Below are 13,984 nucleotides of genomic sequence, written 5' to 3'. Positions count from 1 at the left end.
ATTTATATGTCAAGCAGTGCAACTGAAGAAGTGATATGGTAAAAAGCTCTATCTAAAATAGCACTTTTTTTTTTTTTTTTTTTAATTTTAGAGATAGAGAAAAAGAGCACATGAGCCCGAGAGGAAGGAGCAGCAGAGGGAGAAGAGAGAGAGAATCCACAAGCAGACTTCCCGGCTGAGCGTAGAGCCCGACTCAGGACTCAATCCCAGGACCCTGAGATCCTCATGACCTGAGCCAAAATCAAGAGTCGGCCGCTTAAGGGACTGAGCCACCCACACGCCCCGACAGCACTTCTAGCAAGTATAAAATTTACAAACTCTGAGATTTAAGAAAGCATTGTATCAAAGCATTTGCAGTGCTCTCCTTTTCTGGATCAAGCACAGTAAAAGTGACTTCAAGTGCACCTTCAGAGCTGCTGGTCGTGTCGAGTTCAGGAGGCCCTCCCCCCAGCTGTTCAGGCATGACCTCTGGTGGAGTAGGCAACTGGAGATGGGTAGAACTGGTGGAGCTCTGACTGGACAGGGTTGTTAGGAAGCGATCCTCTAAAGAAAAACAAACTTGAGTGAATCATTTAAAAACGCTGAGCCCATGTCTACCTAATAGGAATGTTTTTAAAATGCCAACTCATATTCCTACTTCCTAAACCAAAGAATTTTAGCTTCCTAAAAGTTAGTTAGGCCATTTTAGCACATACTTTAGAAATAGATACAAATATCCAAACAGGTTATATGACTTAACCACAGTCAGGTCCTAGCGACAGCACTGTGACCGGTAACCCAAGTCTAATTCCTATCTAATATCCTTTTACATTAGGCCATAATAGCTACCTAAACACTAGTCCATTCAGTTTAATAGGGAATAAAATCAGGACACTACTGGGGAAAAAATCACATGCTCATTCCCAGGGGGAAACTTCACTTAATTATAATAGAAAATGCCAAGAATTATGAGCTGAGCTCATATTCCACAAAGACAGTCTAAGGAAATTTCCCTACAAATTTTCTAGGGTGGCACCAAGTCATTCAATGAAATACTGTGAAAGACAGCTTAGGTCTAGGAAAGGTGTCAGTAACATAAAAACATAAATTAAACTTTCTAATGTTTTTGCAGTCAAACCTGCTGACTTTGGAACAGGCAAAACAAAAATTCAATTTCCTTTTTTTCTTTGCTCTTCCCCTAACAGCAACCATCTCTATATATCGTGTATTTCTATATCCTAATTTATTTTCTTGCAATATACTTTATGAAATCTTAAACTGACAGTGCTACAACACTCTACAAGAAGGAAAAAAAAGTCTAGAACTGTATCAGAAAAAATTCTCAAAATTAGCCACTGAAATAACTTACAGACGAAGAAATTTCTTTAAATCCAATAGCAAGTGATCACCAGACTCAAGGACCAACCTTTTTCTCCATTTTGGAGCCCTGGAGAAATATTTCTTGGAGCTGCATCCATCGTACTTATCTGCAGAGAAGTAAATACTTTATTCTTAAGGAAACATTAAAATCACACTTTTAAAATTGTCTTAAGAATTATTAAGACACTCAAGCTTTTATGTGGGTTATAACTTGATTTTTACTTTATTAGAAATTAAAACTGAGAAAGTTTTAGAATATGCATTTATTAATTCATTTTAAAAATAATAAACCCTTATACGTTAACATAAATAACATGTTCAAATTAAAAAATACCAATTTACCAAAAAAAAAAAAAATGGTAAAAGTGGCACTGTTTTAAATTTTTGCAAATAGTTTAATGTCTAGCAGACAGCTAGGTTCATCTCTGGCTTCTGCATTTAATCTGTTGAGCTATAGTATTATGACTGAAAAGTATAAAGAAAATCTAGCCTCACATAAATATGTAACTGAAAAAGGGAAATCATGCAGAGCCCTTGAAAGGGACTTAAACCCCCAGGGGTCCTTGAACTACACTTGGAGAATCGTGCTCCAAACAGTAGCTCACTCCCTAGCATTAAAGCATCTAAAAACTACTTATGATTACCCATTAATCTCTTATTATCCACTGGACTTATTCAAGTCCCATTATCCATAGGTTAAGATATATTTCGAATCACTATTAACCCTGTATACAATTTGATTACAAAGTCATTTCTAGATGGCTACTTAGAACATTCTTAGATTTGCTCACCATAGCAGAGAGACCTCCCTGGCCACCCTATATAAAATAACCCACCACCATCCACTCCCCTGGCAATACTCTCCATTTCCCTTATTTTTTTCTTCACAGCCTTTTTCCCATTTGTTTTTTAAAAGTTCATTGTTCACTGGTTTATTGTCAGTCTCCACCGCATTAGACAAATGTTCCACTAGGGCCTTTGTTCAGAACTATATGCCCTGAACCTAGAATAGTACCTAAAAGTACTCAAAAACTAGTTACCGAATGAAAAGACAGGCAGTGCTACAGATTTTCAAATCAACTTTCAAACCTTCAAAAAGATGATCTTCTACTGAATGATTCTGTATTTTCAATTCTGTGTCTACATATTACAATTAAAGGTCTTACACCACTAGCTTTGCAGTTTCTTAGTGGGCAAATGGAAAAGCCACTAACAGTCTGTGTTAGCCATTAATGGACCTAGATTACGTGACAAATACTAATGTACAAATCATCTTCGGTAACCCTTACTCTTACTTTCACCTAAACTTTAAAGAAAAGTGATTCCTACACAGTTGTTTCTGAGGAAAAAAAAAGAAGCATCAAGATCTAAGGCACTTGAATTTATCATTCTATGAAAACACTTCTTTACAGATACTATACACTTGTACAAAAAAAAAATATTCTTTCAAAGTCCCCCATCATATCAGTATATTAAAAGCCTTTATGGGGTGCCTGGGTTGCACAGTTGGTTGAGCGTCCAACTCTTGGTTTCGGCTCAGGTTGTGATCTCAGGGTCATGAGATCGAGCCCTGCAATGGGGTCTGTGCTCAGTGAGGAGTCTGCTTGGGACTGTCTCTCCCTCTCCCTCTGCCCCCTGCACACCCTCTCTCACTCTCTCTCCCTAAAATAAATAAATAAATCTTAAAAAAAAAAAAATTAAGCCCTTATACAGGCATTAATAATTACCTGAAAATATGGTTCATATAACAGGAAGATTTCTAAGATGGCCCCCAAGGATCCTGCCCCCTGGTATACACACACCCCTTCCCCAGTTATTCAATTAAACACTAATCTAAATACTGCTGTGAAGGGATTCTGCAGATGTATTTAAGGTCCCAAATTGGTTAACTTTAAGATGGGGAGAGATTATCCAGGTGGTGACCTAATCACACAAGTCCTTCAAACCTGTGTCTAGAGGTCAGAGGGGAGGAATTAGGAAATCTGAAGCATGCATTGTTGTAAGCTTTGAAGATGAAAGGGAGCTCATGACAAGAAATGCAGGCAGCCTCTAGGAGTTGAGAATGAGCTCTGGTCAACTGCCAGCAACAAAAATGGGACCTCAGTCCTATAACCAGTAGGAATTAAGTTCTGCCAACAACCTGGATGAGCTTGGAAAATGACCCTGAGCTGCAGTAAGATAACGGCCCTGGCCGAAATCTTCACTTAAGCTATGTGAGACTGAGCAGAGATTCCAGCCATACTGTGTCAGACTCCTGGACCATGTAAAAGGATAAACATGTGTGTTAGGTCACAAAGTTTGTGGTAATTTGTTATGCGATAAGACAAAAACAAATACAGTTAGGAAAAGTCAATTAAATCAATGTGCAGAACTAACCCAGTATAGATAGGTCCCTTAAGAAAAACTTCTCAGTTAAGCACAGAAATAAAGAACACACAAAACTACATAGTAAAATAAATTAGGACTCTATTATATACTCAGAGCATCCCCAACTTCTTTCCATGATGCTATCTCCAGTGATGCCTACAGACGGTGGCTTTTGATAAATGTTTGAAATGAACGAACAATTTTATTTCAAGCAAGATAAAAAATTAACCCAGGCGATGTCTCTTTGAAACCTCACAACTGCAAAATGAAAGACTCTAATATTATTAAATCCACGTATTAAGTTACTATTTGTAAGTGTCTTAAATGAAATTAACTGTAATATTTATATCAGTGAAAGACCAAAAATGAGACCACATTTCTTTACCTTGCTTTCTTCTCCCTGTCTCAGCCTTCCAGGACTTGGAGGAACTGAAGGTCGCTTTCTACCCTTTTCCTGCTGGAAAAGGTCCTGCAATCTATAATAAAAGGGTTGAGGAGGGGAGAGAATATAGTTTGTTTCTAATATCCTGAATAACACTTACAAATTTTCTCTTTACAATTGTGAAGCCACAATAACTAGATTTTCCTATTCCGATTGCAATAGATATTAAAATTATACATAAGTTTCTGTCTTATTTCTAACCAACTAATCAAGAGCTGTGTGTGATATGACTGTAGTTATAAAACAGTAAGTTATTGTAAGAGACAGCATAATGTAACAAAAACAAACAAACAACAACAAAAAACAGGAGCTTTAGAGACCAACAGACCTGAGCTCAAAACCCGGCTCTGACAATTAATAACTATACAGCTTGGGGAAATGCCTTACTCTTAGAGCTTCTGTGAAATGGAAACAGTATATACACTGTAGGATTCATAAGACCAAATAAAAGACTGAATGTCCATCTGGTGCCTTACTCACTGCCTAGCATAATGCTGATGCTCCACAAATAATGCTATAATAATACAACTGAACTTTTAAATAAGCATCAAAGGGAAATATTTCCCCCAATAAAAATTTACATAAAGGTCTAAGACACTCATAATAATATATTTGAAAGTCCTGACCTAAAAACCAATAATCACTCCATGAAATACTAATTCAGGTGTATTACATTCAATAAGCACACACACTTTTAAGTATTTGAAACAGCATTGAAAGCTGCCCTCATCTGGTTTTTTTATCTTTACAAACTACCTGAAGATGAGCATATATGTTTTAAATGATCCAGGAAAGGTGGCGGCAGGAAAAGAAAAACTTCTACAATTTGAGAACTAAATGTAATAACATAATTAATAAAGTCCTTTAAATTAAAAACATCATGGCAGAGCAAATTTTGCAAAAACATTCAAGAAACACCAGGCTGCAAAGCACACCTGTTATTCCAAGCTTGTAGCACTTCACACAGACTTTGCTTCTTGGCAATGAGGGACTCGAAGATGGACTGCAGTTGCTGAGGGGTTTCTACTGAGGAAGACATGAGCCTTGCTTGCATCTTCTCGATCCAGTTCTTGAACTCACCTTCTTCCATCTACAGGGAAAAAAACAATTCCAGCCGTCTGAGACACACCCCAAAAGAAACTTCTGATAAGTTAATAGTTAACTTTTGAGCTTCTGTCAAAGAAATGAATGACCTCTTTTTGTGCAAAGATATCTTCCATTTTTTCCTCTCTTGTTTTGCTAAATGTATCCGTTTTCAAAGACGCAAGTCTTTCATCAACAGCAAGATATACCTGTGAAACTCTAATAAAAACAAACATTAAACACCTTAGAAAAGTTGGAATTAAATTTTCTAATCTCACATAAATAGAAAAATGACACATACAAAACTCTATTTTATTGAATTAAGAATCATACACAAGTTTGCAACATAAAAAAGACCTAAAAGGATGTACATCAAAATTTTAACAGCTGTTATGTCTAAGGGGGTTTGATTTCTTTTTTATATAGTCTACATTTTTTTTTTTTACATCAGGCATATGTAACATATATTTAGAAAAATAGTTGTTTTCAAAGAAAGCTAAATGAACAAACCTCATATTTTAAAATATGTGTACATTATAGACACATGTCTATGTACACAAAAACAGATGATCAAAGAAACTAAAACTTACTTTTGAAAGAAGTCCTTTAGATCCTGAAGAAGGGACACTTTTAATGGGGCCTGACGTTTAATGAATATTTTGGGGAATGGAACACATACTTCAAGAAGCCGAATGGGAGAATAACTGAGAGAAAAAAATACAAGTAATAGTAGAAAAGTAAAAAATATTTTAATATCTTGAGTAGCGGTAAACATAAATCCTATGAGGTACAAGACAAAGTTTCTACAAAACAGCATTTTAAAACAATTATAAAAATACTGAAGACGACTTTCAACCATTTTAAGTATCTTCCCCAATTCTGGAAGGGTTTTGTCCTGTATGTTTCTTCACTGTACCGTTACATCATCATGTATCCCCTAAGGCTGCATATAAAGCACAACGACTAGGATATAAACCTTTATGAAGGCGAGGAACCCCTTCCTACAGTTCACTTAGAAGTACCTTCCCAGCTCCTGAGGATTCCTCACGAATCTTCACTCCTCGTGAGTCCCTTATGAGCCTTTGTACCCACGAGTTTATGTTGTCTAATAAATGCTAATCACCCATGTGGGCGGCAGATTCGTGTTTAAAGCTCTTGCTTCCAAAAGGAAATAAGCTCTAATTATCAATATTTCCTGAGGGCCTATGTTGTGTCAGATGTTGTTTTAGGTGCTGAGGAAACAGCACTAAACAAGGCTAAAATTACTGCCTTGGTGATTCAGGAATGAGACTCAGGCAATAAACAAAACAAATAGCTAAAATATACATTGTATCGGATGGTAAGTGCTCCAGAGAAAACTAAAGTAAGCAAGGGCAGTAGGGAGTGCTAGGGGTGAGGCATCAGGGCCAGGAAATGTAAACAAAGACCTGTGGGGTCAGGAAAAGCAAGCACAGAGCTGGGGAGGGACTGGCAGCTCAGGGAGAGAAGAGCAAGTACAAGGCTCCCAGGCAGGATCCTGCCTGATATAACCGAGGCTGCAGTAAGGGGACAGGAGCAGGAGGTGAGAACAGAGAGGTACTGAGCAGCCAGAGCATGCAGGAGCTCACAGGCCCATAAACGGCTCACGGAAACAGACACCCATGGAAGAGTCTGCAACCGAGGCGTGGCCTGAGCTGATTTTCGTTTAATGGAACCAGTGTGACCGCCGTGCTGAGATCAGACTGAGGAGGCAAGCCCAAGGGTGACTGGTTAAGGCCACTGCAATCCTCTAGGGAAAGGCAACAGAGGCTCAGTCCAGAGCGGGAGTGGCGGAGACGGTCAGAGGTGCTCAGATTCTGGGTCTATTTTGATGGCAGAGCCTGAAGGCTTTCTCAAATCATGTAATACCACAGTGTACCCATTCTGTGAACTCGTGATTTTAGTTCTACCTGGAATATCCAATTAACCTTATGCTAGTTAATGTCTTAACAAAAATTCTAATAAATGCTTACATGCAGAAAACAGTGGTTAAGATTAACACCTGGAGCAGCAGATCTACTAGTTCATATCACGACTTTATCACTTGCTAGCTCTCAGCGACCTATAAGCTCAAAAGTGAGGGTAATAATAATACCTACTTCTTAAATTAAGGATTAAATAAAATGACAACACTGAAAGCTCTTAGCACAGAGTATGACCCTCTGCATCTGCAATGGTAGGTATGGGGAACAACACACCACAAATTAATTCCATCTAGTTACAGAAGAAATGTCTCAAAGCCTTCCAGGGAGTATGTGACTGTGTGTAAGATCACTCTGACTTCTTACCTGAAAGATGCCACCATCTGATTATAGGAGAAATACTGGTGATAATCATGGTGGATGGAGTGACCACACGGCTCAGCATTGGCTCTGCGAGTGTACTGGTGCCCATAAAACCTAAGTTCAAGGTACTTTGCAAATGACATGGACCAGGACTCATTGGAAAGAGCAACAACTGGTGTTACCTGAAATTCATATAAATCATTTGTTATGTAATCACATACTGAGAATCTCTTTTTTAAAAAATAATTTATTTTCTAGTACAAATCTAATATATTCTGAATGAAGAAAAGTGGAAAAAGAAAGAAATGTTTAAAAGTGGATAGGGTTAGGGATGGCTGGGGGAGCAGTATCATTTTATCAGTATATATTAGTATATTTTCTTTCTTTCTATGTATGTGTATGCATATTTTTATATATATATATATATATATACACACACATACATATATATGTACATATACATGTAAATGAACACATAGAAGGTATCCAGCCAGCATATTTGTACATAAAAAGTCTTTCCTACAAACTGAGGGTTGCTGGAGTGGGGGGTGGGGTGGGAGGGATGGGGTGACTGGGTGATGGACACTGGGGAGGATATGTGTTCTGGTAAGCGCTGTGAATTGTGCAAGACTGTTGAATCTCAGATCTGTACCTCTGAAACAAATAATGCAATATATGTTAAGAAAGAAAAAAAGAAGAAGAAGAATGTAGCAGGAGGGGAAGAATGAAGGGGGGGAAATCAGAGGGGGAGAAGAACCATGAGAGACGATGGACTCTGAAAAACAAACTGAGGGTTCTAGAGGGGAGGGGGGTGGGAGGATGGGTTAGCCTGGTGAGGGGTATTGAGGAGGGCACGTTCTGCATGGAGCACTGGGTGTTATGCACAAACAATGAATCATGGAACACTATATCTAAAACTAATGATGTAATGTATGGGGATTAACATAACAATAAAAAAAAAAGTCTTTCCTATAATTAGTTTCATAGTCTTGTGTTATTTTTACTTAGCAATGTATCATAAGTATTTTCCCACATAAAATACTCTTCTACAACTTGATTTTTAATAGCCATAGAGTATCCCATTATATGGACATCCCTAGCCAATTCCTACTGATGTGCATTTAAGATATGACAAGTTTTTCTTTATTCTCTATTCTGATGATACTCTGATGAACTTTCTTGTGTATACACACACACACACACACACATATATACAAATATCCATAATTATTTCCTTGGAATAAATTAAGGAAAGTAGGAATTAGTAGGCCAAACGGCATGAACATTTATGCAGTCTTTGATACTTTTTGCCACATTGTCTTCCAAAACTGGGGTACTGGGAAGTGCCTGGGTGGCTCAGTTCAGTGTCTGCAGTGTCTGCCTTAGGCTCAGCTGATCGAGCCCCCCACGTCAGGCTCCCTGCTCAGCAGGGAGTGTGCTTCTCCCTTTTCCTCTGTCCCAACCCCCCCACCCCACCGCTTGCATTCTCTCTCTCAAGTAAATAAATAAAATCTCTAAAAAACAAAAAAACTGGTGTACTGGTTTACACAATCTCCAACAATATCTGAGAATACCAATTTCCCTACCTTCTTACCAATCTGGGAATTATAAATCTTTGAAATGTAATTTCTTAAAAACAAAACAAAATAAAACTGCACTTCACTGGTTTTATTTACACTTCTCTGACTACTGAGCAAAATTTATTTGCACATGTCTACTGGTCATTTCTATTAAATTGCTTTTTGTCATGCCTTTTGCCCTTTTTCTATTATCATGCCTTATAGAAATTTAATACTAAGTATATTACTACTTGGTCATGTTATAACTTTTTTGACACAAGGAAGTCTTTCATTTTTGTGTAACAAAAACTGTTTGCCTTTTCCTTTCTAACATAACTCCAAAGGCAAAAGTTTTTGTTTTAAAATAAAGTACATACACTAAGGCATGTAAGATATACAAATCTAATTTATTTATTTAATTCACTGCTCAATCTACAGAAGTTCACATATTCCATAACAAAATATTACCCGCTGTCTAAAAGGAACAAAAGGCCTATAAGAACAAGTATAAAAAGACAGATAATTACAAGAAATGTAATGTTCTGCTACTGCAGAACAGACTTTGATTTTGCCTTCCTCAACCACTGACACTGATATAGGTCACACTATTATTTTATCTGTCATTCTCATACTTGCCTTCCAAAAGCACACTCCAAAATAAGCATATGAAGTTATTAAACTTGGCCTATATTCACTGCAAACAATCTGGATAAGAAGTAAATATTAAAAGCATAATATTGTCAACCAAGTACTTTCTCCAGAGTGCAAAAAGAAAAGCACATACGAGAAATAAAACACAAGGTCTTTTTCTCAAGAGATCAATTTAAACATGGTCTCAGCTGGATCTCTTAAGATAGGAATGTTGATATAGGCTCAAACAGACAGAAACATCCTAGCATACTATCATTATTGTGCTACACTACAAGTCTGTCTCCCCCACTAAAGGACAGGAGCCATGCCCAGGCCCTCACACAGTCCCTGGCATATAGATGGTGCTAAATAAGTGTTTGCTGAATAAATAAACATAATTTTCAAGATATAATCTCCGTAATTTTACTGAACAAGGTATCGATATTTTACCTAATGACTGATAAATTCTAAAATGGAACCTTCAAGAAACAAACACCAAATGCAATACCCAGCCCTGGAAGGTAAAATAAGAGCCCAATGATGAGTAAATCCAAAATAACATAGACCACCCCCTTCAAAAAGAACTATACAAATAAAGAAATAAATGATGTATGAAATATTATAGTAACAGGGCACATTTACCTGTTTGCAGATTCTGCACCAGGAATAGGTAAGAATTGTATGTTGATATCCAGGCACTGGAGAATCCAACTCCTTCAGGATTATCTGCACACAGCCTTGGCCATGGACAAAGCGCCGAATATGATGCACCATGGGGGTATCACAGAACATGCTAGGACACTGATAAGAAGGCCTTTGACAAAAAGAAAGTCCTCACATTAACCATAAAACTGGAAACAGTGTAGAATGAATACTCGCTAATCAGAACCACTGTCCAGAAAGTGCAGTATCCTCTCTAGAGCAATGACGACCGGTGGACAATCGGTGCTGGGTACCACTCGCATTACTTGGAGCCTATAGCTGAGCATCCTGTCTTCCGCTACAGCTCAGTGATAGTTTCCACTTCTTAAGCACCTTCTATTTGCTTAGCATTTTGAAAACATCAATTCATTTTACCTATGGAAGTCCATGATACTTCTGGAGCTTGTTACTCCTGTATAAGGGGCTGGTAAAAATTACTTGCACTTTGTCATGTAAATGGCAGGTGATAGCACTAAGACTTAAACCAAGGTCTAGCTGATCTCTATGCTTCTCCAGCCTCTCATTTCAATCACTAAAGACAGACATCCTAAAAAAAAAGTCTTAGGGATCCCAACGCATTTAGACACTCAAAGATCTGAGGAATGAACTAGATAAGACAACCCGGGGTTGAATATGAAATCAATTACTTCTTTGTATGGTATACTCTGACATGTGGTATTATAGAGAAGGCCACATAATAACTCCAACTCACGCTTATGTTTTAGGTTGAAATTCTGGGCATCAGAAAAGCATACATGGGACATAAGGAGAAAATTTGTTCTTACCTGAAACAGTATCTCTCTAAAAATATTCCTAAGGTAAGATCATTCTTTCCATAAAATTCCATTGTTACAATCCTAAAAGAAGACAACATTTCTTAGGAACACGTCATAAGAATTACCACACAGCCAAGACACTTCATGAGACTACAAACTGACTACCTGCTAGACATGCCTATAATGTAGTACTAAAGTATGTAATATTCTGTTGTTCTTATAGAACAGAGTTAACCTCATCGGATAAAACAGGTTTGGACTAGCCACACTATAGCTCCTTATCCACTCCCAGTCCATTAGTATCTTATCAAACTACATCAGGATGCATAAACAATAATAATAAATGAGTAAAATGGATGTGAGCTAGGAAGAGGTAAAAGTTTCCTTTACAAAGCCTTTATGTCCTATCACCATAAAATAGAACCCTTGTCTCCTGTTCTCGGGTCCACACCTTTACTGAGCATGGAGAACAGCAGCTCATATCGTTCCAGGAGAGCCAATTCCTGATGTTATGCCTGACTTATGAATGCCCACAAATAAGAGAATTCGGCTATAGCACTGTTAAATTATTCAAGCCTTGACCTAAGGAGTCCATAAACTCCCACAGAAAACTTCCATGGGTTCCCCAGCCCCAAGTCAGTCTGCTAGAGCTACATGGACTCTAGAAGATCCCTGATCTCACTGGTAGAAATAAAGTGTTTCTGGAGTCCAAAATTAAAATACAGAACACATTTTGTTATGGAAACAGTGCTCCAAAAACAAGCTTTTAAAATTAAAGTACACAGTACTCTTAAAACGAAAGATAAACTATGTAATAAGCAGTCTTTTGTGACTATTATATCATTCTAAACAAATAATTTATAACATTATAAAATGTTTTTCTATCATTCTACTTAGAATTAAGTATCAGGATAAAACCCGTTAATAAGGCCAAAGACTCACTGCTTTTATGAAAATGATGCCTTACGGAAAACCTGCCTAAATTGTACATTATCATCCAAATGCTTAAAACTAGCTTTTACAGGGGCGCCTGGCTGGCTCAGTCGGTGGAGCATGCAACTCCTGATCTCCGGGGTTGTAAGTTCGAGCCCCATGTTGGGTGCTGAGATTACTTAAAAATAAAAAATCTTCAAAAAAAAAACAAACCAGCTTTTATGTATCAACTTTCTCACTTTTATAAGTACGAATTTCTCTTCCATCCCTCACATCCTTTTCACTCTTACTCTTACCTTCATATCATTTACTTCTTACCCACAAACAAATACGAATTACATATTTAGTTCACAAGTTTAGAAGTTCTATCAATTCATATAGACCAGCAGCATGCCATTTACCTAAACACAGACCCTAATGGCTACATTTTTTTTTTAAGTTGCTGGGATTCTGTTGTTAAACACAGTGCAGCAGTGCAAGAGGAAGAATCCTACCAAGGGCTGACGCAGGCACTGGGGGCGTTGCTGGACTGGGCCGAAGAGCTGCTGAAGAGCACGCACAGTCTCTGGTGGTTCACGGGGTTCAGACAGTCCACCTAAAGGAGGAGGAGAGGATGAGCACCCAGAAGCCGAAGCACACTCCAACCCCAATGCGTGCTTCCAATAGCCAGCACACCCCCCTTGATTTGTGAGGCCTCGCATCATCACCGTAAGGGTTCCAGAGAAGACTGAAAACTGCCAGAAACTAACATAAGGAAGAGGAGCCATTCATTTTTGAGACAAAACAATCCAAAAAGTTTACGTTAACTTAAAAATACAAACAGATGTCTACATAGCTTGTCTTCCTAGATACTCTTTACTTATAAAACCGCATTAAATTATTTTGGAGGTAAATAGCTAATGACCTACAGCCATATGAAACAGTCTGAACTGATGGCTGGATATAACATCGATCTGAGAAATCTAAAGTCTCAGGTATTTATTTACTTGTACTTTATACCTGTTCTTGATCATTACGAAGGCAACATTTGCTCTCCTGAAAAACAGTACAGAGGTACATGAAGAAGTTCAAGAAATACATAAAGCCTCTCCTCCTCTGATGCTATCCCACCTCCCAGAGCGAGAACTTTGACCCTGTGGTTAAAAACCATGCATTCTTTTTGCAAGTTCACACGCATTTATACACAAAAACACCCACATAAGAATACACAGGTGATTTTATTTTTATAAAGATAAGAGGATGCCTCACACAACACTACTTGCTTTTTAACACTTGAAAATATATCATGGGCTCTATCTGGATTATTCAATGAGATCCAAGTCATCCTTTTTACTGCAAACAACTAGAAACAGGGCTTCAGCAAATATCCTTGTGCATATATTCCTACAAAATGTAAGCATTCCTATATAAAATGCTTACTTATTTCGGCAGAATAGGTTATAAAAGATTGGAATCCTGGACCATAGGTATATACACGTACATGGGAACTTTTAGGATCTCCCTATCACTTTCTATAAATTTGCATAAATGTATATGAACACAAATCTACGTAATATTTATTATAGGTATTTTTCCACACCACATTAACCATGGCTCCTATCACTTTCCTTTTTTGCCAATCTCACAAACACTAGTGTACCACACAGAAAAGAGTGTCACACCAATAAGTAGCTATTATTTAGCACTTCCCCACCTCCCGGTGATATTAGGCAACTTTTTATTTGTTCTATTAAACAATTTCATATCCTCATTTAGATGGATTTTTTCATTAGTTTTATTACTAACACTATTACTAATGTGTCCATGAGCAAATCTTCCTTAATTTCCCCT

The 13,984-nt window shown here is 37.7% G+C and overlaps 1 protein-coding gene across 10 annotated transcripts in view; it reads right to left on the bottom strand.

Annotated features, from left to right (window-relative positions):
- Positions 1–13,984, bottom strand: part of PIKFYVE (phosphoinositide kinase, FYVE-type zinc finger containing) — a 77,047-nt gene that overhangs the window by 17,482 nt on the left and 45,581 nt on the right. For all 10 annotated transcript variants that reach the window (XR_013447355.1, XM_078071251.1, XM_036070890.2 and 7 more), the window contains 10 exons: positions 12,649–12,749; positions 11,231–11,302; positions 10,386–10,557; positions 7,558–7,736; positions 5,842–5,955; positions 5,362–5,470; positions 5,104–5,258; positions 4,112–4,202; positions 1,406–1,466; positions 406–543 (listed from right to left, as the gene is read on the bottom strand). Coding sequence is in view for 9 of the 10 variants with exons in the window: in XM_078071251.1 (XP_077927377.1) it covers positions 406–543; positions 1,406–1,466; positions 4,112–4,202; positions 5,104–5,258; positions 5,362–5,470; positions 5,842–5,955; positions 7,558–7,736; positions 10,386–10,557; positions 11,231–11,302; positions 12,649–12,749 (1,192 nt within the window). In the remaining variant the exon portion in view is untranslated. The remainder of the gene's footprint in view (positions 1–405; positions 544–1,405; positions 1,467–4,111; positions 4,203–5,103; positions 5,259–5,361; positions 5,471–5,841; positions 5,956–7,557; positions 7,737–10,385; positions 10,558–11,230; positions 11,303–12,648; positions 12,750–13,984) is intronic.

The sequence above is a fragment of the Halichoerus grypus genome, chromosome 4 (genome assembly GCF_964656455.1).
Source record: "Halichoerus grypus chromosome 4, mHalGry1.hap1.1, whole genome shotgun sequence".
Taxonomy (NCBI): domain Eukaryota; kingdom Metazoa; phylum Chordata; class Mammalia; order Carnivora; family Phocidae; genus Halichoerus; species Halichoerus grypus.
This window is presented reverse-complemented; position numbering and strand designations above follow the sequence as displayed.